The sequence below is a fragment of the Tiliqua scincoides genome, chromosome 5, assembly GCF_035046505.1.
Source record: "Tiliqua scincoides isolate rTilSci1 chromosome 5, rTilSci1.hap2, whole genome shotgun sequence".
Classification (NCBI taxonomy): Eukaryota; Metazoa; Chordata; class Lepidosauria; order Squamata; family Scincidae; genus Tiliqua; species Tiliqua scincoides.
In genome coordinates, this window is record NC_089825.1 from 132,498,311 (window position 1) to 132,508,682 (window position 10,372).

At 44.4% G+C, this 10,372-nt stretch overlaps 2 protein-coding genes across 2 annotated transcripts; both read left to right on the top strand.

The window, feature by feature from the left end:
* Positions 1-563: 563 nt before the first annotated feature.
* On the top strand, positions 564-1,415 carry LOC136653591 (olfactory receptor 6X1-like). The gene has a single exon (XM_066630483.1). The coding sequence runs from the start codon at positions 564-566 to the stop codon at positions 1,413-1,415; it is 852 nt and encodes a 283-aa protein (XP_066486580.1).
* Positions 1,416-8,982: 7,567 nt separating this feature from the next.
* LOC136654355 (olfactory receptor 6X1-like) lies at positions 8,983-9,900 on the top strand. Its single transcript, XM_066631327.1, has one exon. It carries the CDS (start codon positions 8,983-8,985, stop codon positions 9,898-9,900), a length of 918 nt encoding a protein of 305 aa, XP_066487424.1.
* The last annotated feature ends 472 nt before the right edge of the window (positions 9,901-10,372 follow it).

The window sequence follows — 10,372 nt, forward strand, 5'->3', positions numbered from 1 at the left end:
AGATGAGGGAACAAATGTTCCCTTACCTTGTGGAGGCCTCCACAACTACCCTCCCATCACAGGATGCAGTGCACACCCCATTGGCATGGTTACACCAGGGCTGGAAAGTTGGATAGGATTGGGCCCTAACTCATTGTCAGTACGGAGATGTTCTGAGATCTCCACCAAAGTTTTCCTTCCTTTTTTAGTTTTGGGATTTAATTAAACAGGATCATGATCAGGCAGCATTGATTTTAAAAGGCAGTAGACTTTAGGGAGACATTTGTTCATTTCAACTAGAAATCTAACACTGCAACAAACATCTTTTAACTCTTACTGCAGAAGAAAGAAGCCACAGGAGTCCGTTACCAAGTGTTTGAACTTCACCAAATCTCAACATCTTTCCTTGTTTTTTTTTATTTAAATTACTGCTTCCATGCGGACCTGTGAAATGTTGGATGTCTTCTGAAGCATCTTAGAATAAGATGGAAGTCATGAATTCATCAACAGTGACTGAATTCATCCTACTGGGAATACCATTTTTCTATGAACTACATACACTCTTCTTTGCAGTTGGTCTGTTCATGTATGTTGTGGCGATAGCGGGGAATGGGTTTATTCTACTTATTGTAGTCATTGAGCCAAAGCTTCGGACACCCATGTACATCTTCTTGAGCAACCTCGCTTTTCTGGAGATCTGTTACACTACAACCATTGTGCCCAAGATGCTTCAGACACTCCTGGAAAGGCAGACCACTATTTGTTTCATTTGCTGCTTGGCTCAGGGCTTTTTCCATTTCGTCTTTGGCAGTGTAGAACTTTTCATCCTTACAGCAATGGCCTTTGACCGGTATTTAGCCATTTGCAAGCCACTTCGATACCCAATGATTATGACCAAACAAGTTTGCATTCAGATGTCCTTGGCCACATGGTATGCCGGGCTCCTAATTATGTTTTTCCAAAGTCTCTATGTGTGGAGGTTGCCCTTCTGTGGGTCTAATGTTGTCAACCATTTTTATTGTGATATCGGTCCCATTTTGAGCCTAACCTGTGCTGACACCCACCTCATTGAGTCTCTGGGATTACTCACCTCTGTCCTCACTGTTATCATGACCTTGATCCTCACCATTGTGTCTTACATCTTTATCATCTCCACCATCCTGCGCATTCCCTCAGCTGTGGGGCGCAAGAAGGCATTCTCCACCTGCACGTCTCACCTAACTGTGGTTTCCATATTGTACGGAGCCCTCGTCTTCATGTATGTGAGGCCCAATGTCCACTCCTCATCTCATCTAACCCGGCTGGTAGCGGTCTTGAACACCACCCTCACTCCAATGCTAAACCCTTTTATATACACAATCAGGAACACAGAAGTGAAAGATGCTGTCAAGACTGCAATCCATAAGAAGAAAAAGTTCCTGAAAGAAGATTTCTAAAACAGTATCTTAAGTCTGTAGTTGGTAGTTGGTTGATATGAAAATGTGAAATGTGGTTGAGAATTCAGATAGAGTAACTTTAGATCACCGGAGACCTTGTATGTGTAGAGCATAAACAGATTTCATTGAGAAAGCACAAGATTCTCAGTAAAGGTTAAAGGACCATTTTTTGGTATGTTCAAGCATAATTTGAAATAATTCATTATATTAGTATAATATCCCCTCTTGGTCTGCCCCCCCCCAATACCGTTCCTTGCCTTCTAAGGCCTCCTTCTGTCTTTCTCTCCCTGAACCTCTGCAGAAGTGGTGCAGGTGAAACAGTGACCTTGGGAAAGTCCAGTTACCACAGGGGCCAGTTAAAGAGCTTCCAAGGGCTCCATCTGGCCTCCAGGCCTTATGTTTGACACCCCTGTATATATTTTCCAGACTTGCCAGTTGCATACCAGGATCAGTTTGCCAATAAAAGTGCCATATTGGCCTCAGGAAGCAAGCACGTCTTATGTAACGGACTTCACCCATCCATAAACACCCCTGCCATTCCTAATTACGCTTTGGTGCAGGATATCCACACCACTACTTTTCCTAGCCAGTGCTAGGTTATGTCAGAATGCCAAATGCAAGGGAGGGCACCAGGATGAGGTCTCTTGTTATCTGGTGTGTTCCCTGGGGCATTTGGTGGGCCGCTGTGAGATACAGGAAGCTGGACTAGATGGGCCTCTGGCCTGAGCCAGTGGGGCTGTTCTTATGTTCTTAACTACAATTCCCAGGAAGCCTTGCAGGTCTCTTGTTATCTGGTGTGCTCCCTGGGGCATTTGGTGGGCCGCTGTGTGATACAGGAAGCTGGACTAGATGGGCCTCTGGCCTGAGCCAGTGGGGCTGTTCTTATGTTCTTAACTACAATTCCCAGGAAGCCTTGCAGGTCTCTTGTTATCTGGTGTGCTCCCTGGGGCATTTGGTGGGCCGCTGTGTGATACAGGAAGCTGGACTAGATGGGCCTCTAGCCTGAACCAGTGGGGCTGTTCTTATGTTCTTAACTACAATTCCCAGGATGCCTTGCAGGTCTCTTGTTATCTGGTGTGCTCCCTGGGGCATTTGGTGGGCCGCTGTGAGATACAGGAAGCTGGACTAGATGGGCCTATGGCCTGATCCAGTGGGGCTGTTCTTATGTTCTTATGCTGGGGGCACTGCTAGGAGCACTACTGTGGGCACGTCGCAACCACAAGCCATAAGTACCAGCCCAAGGATGCATACATCACCCTCCTTAACACAGGGTCAAATTTGGGAGGAAACTGGCCTGCCACAGTAGCTCTTTGGCTGGTGGATCCCACTTCATGGATGCTTCCATGAAGCATGAAGTACTCCATGAAGTACTCCATGAAGTACAGGAGCTTAGGGACACAGCTGTGGGACTACAGCTGCTGCAGAAGGAACTTTTTGTACACACAGGACACTTTCTGTTCTAGTGTGTGAGCCTCAATACGATGATGGTAACTTTCTGCAATGATATTTAAAAGATTTTAGAGAGACTTGGGAGTGTGTTTGGCTTTCCGTATTACCATATGTAGCTACCAATGATGCATGAGCAGATAGACCTGGGCTCCACATTGGGAAGCCTGGTAGATCTGGGCTCCAAAGGCTATTCTCGCTCCCTCTCTCTGCTTTGTTTTTTACCTCCCTGCCCCTCCCCCTTTGGGAAGGGGCCCAAAATAAACTATGTACCCCTTGATAAAATGCCTCACAGAGGCCCTGGCAGATACAACTAGTGTGGGAAATGGTTAGCCGCCTTGGGTACCTGTGGGGAGAAAGGCAGGATATAAATAAAGTTCACATCATCATCATCATCATCATCATCATCATCATCATCATCATCATCATCATTACCAGCTCAAGCATCTGGAGAGAAGTGATTGCTGGGTAATGACTTTCCTGTCACAAACTTGGGGGGGGGGGTTTGGGGTGCTCAGAGTTCTTGGTTCTCAAACCCTAAAGCCCTCAAGGCCCCCCCCGTCCAGTAGTACTGCCACCACCCTGTATGTGCCAGTGCTTCAGTCCAGGGACACTGAGACCCTCTAGGCTTAACTCTATCCCTTGCAGGCACTGAGCACTTTCTCCAATGAAAGCTTTAGTCCTCAAGTTACTAGACCTCAATGAGCACTTGGTAGCTTGCTGAACGGCTAGGCAGGATTCTGAAACTTTGTCCCAAACAGAAAATGCAACAACTTAGTAAAAGAGATTTTAGATTTGAAAGATGCTGTCAAGACTGCAATCCATAAGAAGAAAAAGTTCCTGAAAGAAGATTTACATAGGTTACATAAGTCAGTAAATGCTAGAGGCATAAACATCTAGGAAACGGATCAGCAATAAAATAACAAAGCTAGCTGGCTATCTCTATTAATCCCTATCTCTCACCTGGGTCAGCTATTCTTATAGATCTTTTAGCTCCAGGCTCCCTGTGAGGCCAGATGGCCATGGTGGACAATGGAGCTCACAGCGTGTAGGTTTTGCACCCAAAACCTCTGTCCAAGAAGAACCGGACTCACCCCTTGGGGCACTCATTATTATCTTCACATGCTAATAGTACTGCGGTGACCTCATACTTATTTAGACTGTCCAATCAGAAACTTTTGAGGACAGAACCTTCTCCAAGTGGGCCTGGTTGCCAGCCCTCCTAGTTCTTAGCCCTCCCAACTGGAGATCCACAGCTGCATTTCATCAGCTTGATAAGGCACCGTTCTGTCTGCAAAGGTGCTGCATTCCAATGGGTTGTAATTCTTGATGTCTGTCCTTTCTGGCCAGCAAAGGCGAGACAACAATCTTTTTGTTTGTTTACTCGCATTCTTGCAGCTTGGAACTGCGAGCCACTTCTCCGTTACTGACTTAGTTTGGTTCAGGCTCCACATGCTAACCAAGGCCGAACATGTACATATTCACGATACTGAGCTATGGGGCAAGTGACCAATCATTTGTTCAATAATTTTATTACCATTATTATTGTTTAAAATACGTATTATTGTTAATGTTATTATTATTTAAATTATTTATATCCTGCCTTTCCCCTTCCCATCAAGAGGACTCATTTCTTTTACATGTTAGTTCTAGCCCTTTCCCTAGGGGGCTCACAACCTTGAAGAAGAAGAAGAAGAAGAAGAAGAAGAAGAAGAAGAAGAAGAAGAAGAAGAAGAAGAAGAAGAAGAAGAAGAAGAAGAAGAAGAAGAAGAAGAAGAAGAAGAAGAAGAAGAAGAAGAAGAAGAAGAAGAAGAAGAAGAAGAAGAAGAAGAGATGGCATGGGGTATTAACTGAAGGATGGAAAATAAACTCAAACATGGCATTGAAAACACAGTTCTACTCCACCTTGCAGGATTTTTGGCAGTGGTGTCACAAGGGTTTGTGGGCCTGATCCTGAACATTGCGTGCTGGCTCAGCACTGATGCACACGAGCTATAAGACATGCCTGCACTTACCACCCCGAGCCAGTGCAGCCAGCGCCAGGTGGGTGACTGCCATCCAGAGCTCCAGGTGAGTGCTGGGCAGCAGAGAGGTAAGTGGGGGGTAGGTGTTCCAGGGTGGGGCAAGGGTGGGGAGAAGGTGTGGTGGGGAGGGGGTGGGGAAGGAGGGGGGCAGGACTGGGCCAGATCCATAGACCCACATTGGGCAACCCAGCCTGACACAGGACTGCTTTGCTGTGCGCCAGCTAAATAGCTGGCACAGAGTCAAGTAGCCCCATTGCAGGGCATTTTACCTTACCTCTGGGAAGCTGCTGGCAGCTGCCTGGCATGCTCAGGATTCCACTGCAGCTCAGGATGGGGCCAGTGCGTCACCCCCAAGATGGACCACCTTCCATGCAGTGGGTGGGGCAAAATACCAGGCAGTGGATGTGGTGACGCACAATCGCCCCACCCCTGCTGGTTTTTTGACTGTGACTTTTGATAGAATAGAGGCATTTCCCAACGGTTTATTTCATTGCATTCTGCATGAAATCGCACATCGAATGATTTATAACGTGGCAATATTATTCAAAAAAAACCAAGATTATAAAAATTTTGGTGAATAGTGGTATCACCGTCCCCCGTGCATGTCACCGGGTGCAGCCCACACCCCCCTCACGACACCACTGGCTGTTCATGTTTCTATGGTCACAGTGAAGGGGGTGGAGCACAGATTGTGCTCAAGGAGGCCACAGCAACTGGATGTAGTGCGGGTGGATTGTGGCCCACTCGCCTTCCTTTTCTCCTCTCCCATCTTACAGTGCTGTTGGAGTTTCACAATCTCTTGTGCAGGAAAACCATGCTTAAGAGTGGCAGACCCTAGTAATAATTTCCCCTAGAGGAAGAAATAAATACCTGCAGTAATAAACAGCTTCACAAATCCTTAACCATAACCTTTTTGGGGTGCCTGTATTTATCAACAGCGGCATGGCTAGAGGGGCTCTAAGTTTTGCAGCGCCCTGAATATGCCAGCAAGTGGACCCCCCCACCCCTTTGGAGCCATTCTGGGTGAAGGGTGCAAAATGGGGTCTACTTGCACCAGGTTTTCAGGTCTCTGCAAGTGCAATGAATGAATCAATGAATGAATACACGATAACAGTTACCCCAATGACTTGGAATACTGGGCATTGTAGGGTAGTATGGATTTTATAGGAACCAAGTAAGAAGCAACAAAGCAGTACAAAAACATTATCTTGCTCTGGAGGATGAATTTTTTTTCTTTACATCATCCAATATGGTCACCTACAATGGTTGGGGATGGCCACTCTGAACGGTCTGCTCAGAGATCCTGTCCAAGAGGCTCTTGGTGTGAGAATTTACATGATTCTAGAACAGAGACTTTGAACAGATTCTAGAACAGAGACTTTGAACAGATTCTAGAACAGAGACTAGAGCATTTACATGATTCTAGAACAGAGACTTTGGTCCTGATATGATGCAACTGAAAAAAAGATGTGGGCATCTGCTCAGATTTTGAAAATGGATATATAAAGCAGTTGTACCTGCTTCCCACTAATGAGAATTACACTAATTAATGTGATGCACAGGGCAGTTTATGATGAGATCCCTCTTGGCTCATAGGCTTAGCTTGAGAGACTGAATGTTCAGAAGAATAATTCAGTATTCACGGAAAATAAGGACAGAGATATCCTGGTGAATGAAGAGGGAAAAGAAAGGCAAGAGATATCCTGGTGAATGAAGAGGGAAAAGAAAGGCAAGAGATATCCTGGTGAATGAAGCAGAGATATCCTTGTGAATGAAGCAAGTTATATGAAGAATTGAGAGGCTGACTGTTTCAAAATATAAGTACAATCAAGGGATCTTTGATCGTTTTATATATACAGTATATCAGAAGATGTTATGAGACAACTCAGATACAGCTTTTTTCCCCTGTTGACTGTTGTCACCTCTCAGTGAATGAAAGACTATGTAAGTATCTATATAGATAACCTCTCCTTAAAGAAAGAAAGAAAGAAAGAAAGAAAGAAAGAAAGAAAGAAAGAAAGAAAGAAAGAAAGAAAGAAAGAAAGAAAGAATATAGGGAGATAAATGTTTGAAGATCTTCTTTCTGGTTATTTTTACTTATAAATAAATATATTTCTTTCTAGATCTCCTTTTTTAAAAATTTGATAACCTAGGTGGGTCCCGATAAAGTGTCATTTTAAAAAGTGCGTCTTGGTGCTAACAAGTTTGGGAACCATTGACCTACAACAATACTGGGGCCTTCAGACTGAGCGGGTGGTCTATGATCATTTGGTATAGTGCAAAGTGGAGAAACAACCAACTACAGACAAGTTGGGTAGATGGTAGATGGGTCATTTGAAGGCTGTTGCTGGAATTTTTGAAATTTTGAAAATACACATTAATATGATTTTAATTGTAAACACAGTTCCTGGGGGAGCAGGTATCACCAGCATAAATGGGTCTTGTGTTTAAAAACTTAATTGAACATGATGGGAATTATTTCTGAGTAAAGATGAATATGAATGCATTTTGACTTTGAAATTGGGGGTACACAGGAATTAACCAGATAATCAGGAGAGAGAGAGAGAGAGAGAGAGAGAGAGAGAGAGAATCTGTAAATCAAAACATTCTGGCATTGTACACCATGACAGTCATCAATGACATGGTCTGATTTAGATTTAATCTGCTCCGTGAACAAAGAAGCAGCTTGTTGAACAGTCCATACTTGCAATACTATTAGTTCGAAAGCTAAACATTTGATTGTCCACATGATTCATTTTAGTCTAGGCAACTGCAAGTGATCCTGCAAATAACAAATTGCAGGAAACACACACACGCAACCCTTCAAATATTTATAGCAAATTGTTAGTTTGTTGACCATTAGTTTTCCAAATATCTTTCTTTGGACATTTACCAAAAAATGTATGAACATCACAATTGTTGGTTACCCCTTTTGCGATTACTCCTGAAGGACACTGACAAAGTTTAAACTTCTCTAAAGTGTATGAAAACAAAAGCATAACATCTGCAGGGAGACAAGATGACAAACACCTTGAGTCTCAGGACATAGTCAGAGGAACCATGATCCATCCTCCCTGTGGAAGATAAGCACACCAAGATATGGTCAGGTTCCTGATGAGGGGCTATTTGGGAACCCCATGTACAAAACACCTTGAGTCTCAGGACATGCTCTGAGGAACTCTGAGACGATCCAGTCTCCCTGTTGGAGATAAGCACCCCAAGATGTTGTCAGGTTCTTTATGAGGGACTGTTTGGAAACCCCAGGTACACTGCCTTAACTAGAATAGGTAATGTCATACATAAAGCTGCCTAACATAAGTAGAAGGAAGATTTTTTGATCTGTAAATTGAATAACAATTCAATGGATATAAACATGAAAAGGAAAGGTGTTTATGTCCCAATTTACAAGGTTATTTCTATTCTCCCAGACTCATGGACTGTGTTTCCTTTTTACACGTACACATTTAGAGGACTGTCTTTTAAAGACTCAAGTTCCCGTATCCTTGGGGGAGGGAGAACCCTGTGAGACGTGGTGAAAACAAGAGATGTTCTGCCACAATCTCAGTGGCTTCCACACTAATATCTCCTATCTGTGACTTGTGACTCTAGGTCATTGATTTTCAACCGTTTTCATTTCGTGGCACACTGAAAAGATATTTAAACTGTCGAGGCACACCACCAGTTTTTTGACAATTGACAAGGTACTCTGCCCTGCCGGCCATGGGCTCACATCCCCCAAAGGCTCTACTAATATGTGACCCTCCAAACTCCCGTGGCACACCTGCAGACCATTTGTGGCACGCCCATGTGCCATGGCACAGTGATTGAAAATCACTGCTGTTGGCTGTTTGCATCTACTTGTCTATCCCTCTCCATTCTCACAGGAATTCATTAATTTACTGTTACCCTGCACATGCCCAATCTTGTCTGATCTTGGAAGCTAAGCAGGGTCAGGCCTGGTTAGTACTTGGATGGGAGACCGCCTGGGAATACTGGGTGCTGTAGGCTTATACCATAGTCTTTCGAGACTGAAGGTTGCCAACCAATCCTTCTCATCCCTTTGTCTCCTTTGTTTATCTTCCTCTCAAGACATGAGCATGGTCAATGGGACGTCCGTGAACGAGTTTGTTCTTCTAGGTTTCCCACGTCTACGAAAGTGGCATCGGTCACTGTTTACCCTCATCCTCATCATATACATCCTCACCTTGGCCGGCAACGGCCTCATCATTTTGATCGTGAGGGTCAGCCAACAGCTCCAGACCCCTATGTATTTCTTTCTGAGCAACCTCTCATTCCTTGAGATCTGGTACACCACGACCGTCATCCCGAAGATGCTGGAGACCTTCCTGATCACCAAGACGACCATCTGCCTCCGTTGCTGCCTAGTGCAGTCCTTCTTTCATTTCTTCCTAGGCATCACTGAATTTCTTATCCTCTCTACCATGTCCTTCGATAGATACATCGCCATATGTAAGCCTTTGCATTACACCACAATTATGACCAAGAAGCTCTGTTCTCTGTTGGCACTGGGGTCTTGGTCCCTGGGCTTTGTGGTCATTTTCAGCCAGGCAGCTCTGCTCCTGCAGCTGCCGTTTTGTGCCGGCAACGTCATTGACCATTACTACTGTGACATTGGCCCCATTTTGAAATTGGCCTGTGCAAACACCAACCTCATTGAATTTCTGGGTTTGTTGGGAACGGTCACCATAATCCCAAGTTCTTTTATCTTCACGGTGGTTTCCTACATCTACATCATCTCAACCATCCTGAGTATCCCTTCCAGGAAGGGACAGCGGAAAGCCTTCTCGACATGTGCTTCCCACCTCACAGTGGTCATCATTCTTTATGGAGCTGTTCTCTTCATGTACTTGAAACCCACAGCGCACTCTTCCTTCAGTTTCAACAAAGTGATCTCAGTCCTTAACACCGTCTTGACACCGTTGCTAAATCCATTTATATACACTATAAGGAATAAAGAGGTGAAGGCTGCCTTGAGGAAAGCTATAGGCAAGTGACCTGGTGCAAATGAAAGTTCCTGTGGCTTCACTGTACTGTGGAACCTTTTCTGAGATGCAGAAGCTTATTGATTGATTTCAGCCATAAATTTTTAACTTCTGCATTTTTTCCCCCATGAACTTTTCAGTGGAGATTGAACAAACCCAGCATCTGCATGAGTGGACTAGGGAAACTGAATGCATTTATTCATATTTTCCTTGAATATTTTTGTTTATAGTTGCCACTCTAAATGCCTAAGAAAGTACTGGTTGAAGCTGCTGGGTCTTAGCGACAGAACACATGCTTTGCATGCAGAAGGCTCCAGGTTCAATTCCAGATAGCTCCAGATTGAACAGAGAAAGATTCCTGTCTGAGAGCCAGTTAGTGTAATTAGTCTGTGGAACTCCTTGCCACAGGATGTGGTGATGGCATTTGGCCTAGATGCCTTTGAAAGGGGATTGGACAGCTTGATGGAGGAAAAATCCATCATGG

What these genes read in the sequence shown, in the direction of transcription:
- LOC136653591 (XM_066630483.1), top strand. Translation starts at nt 564, where the DNA reads ATGTATGTTGTGGCGATAGCGGGGAATGGGTTTATTCTACTTATTGTA.
- LOC136654355 (XM_066631327.1), top strand. Translation starts at nt 8,983, where the DNA reads ATGGTCAATGGGACGTCCGTGAACGAGTTTGTTCTTCTAGGTTTCCCA.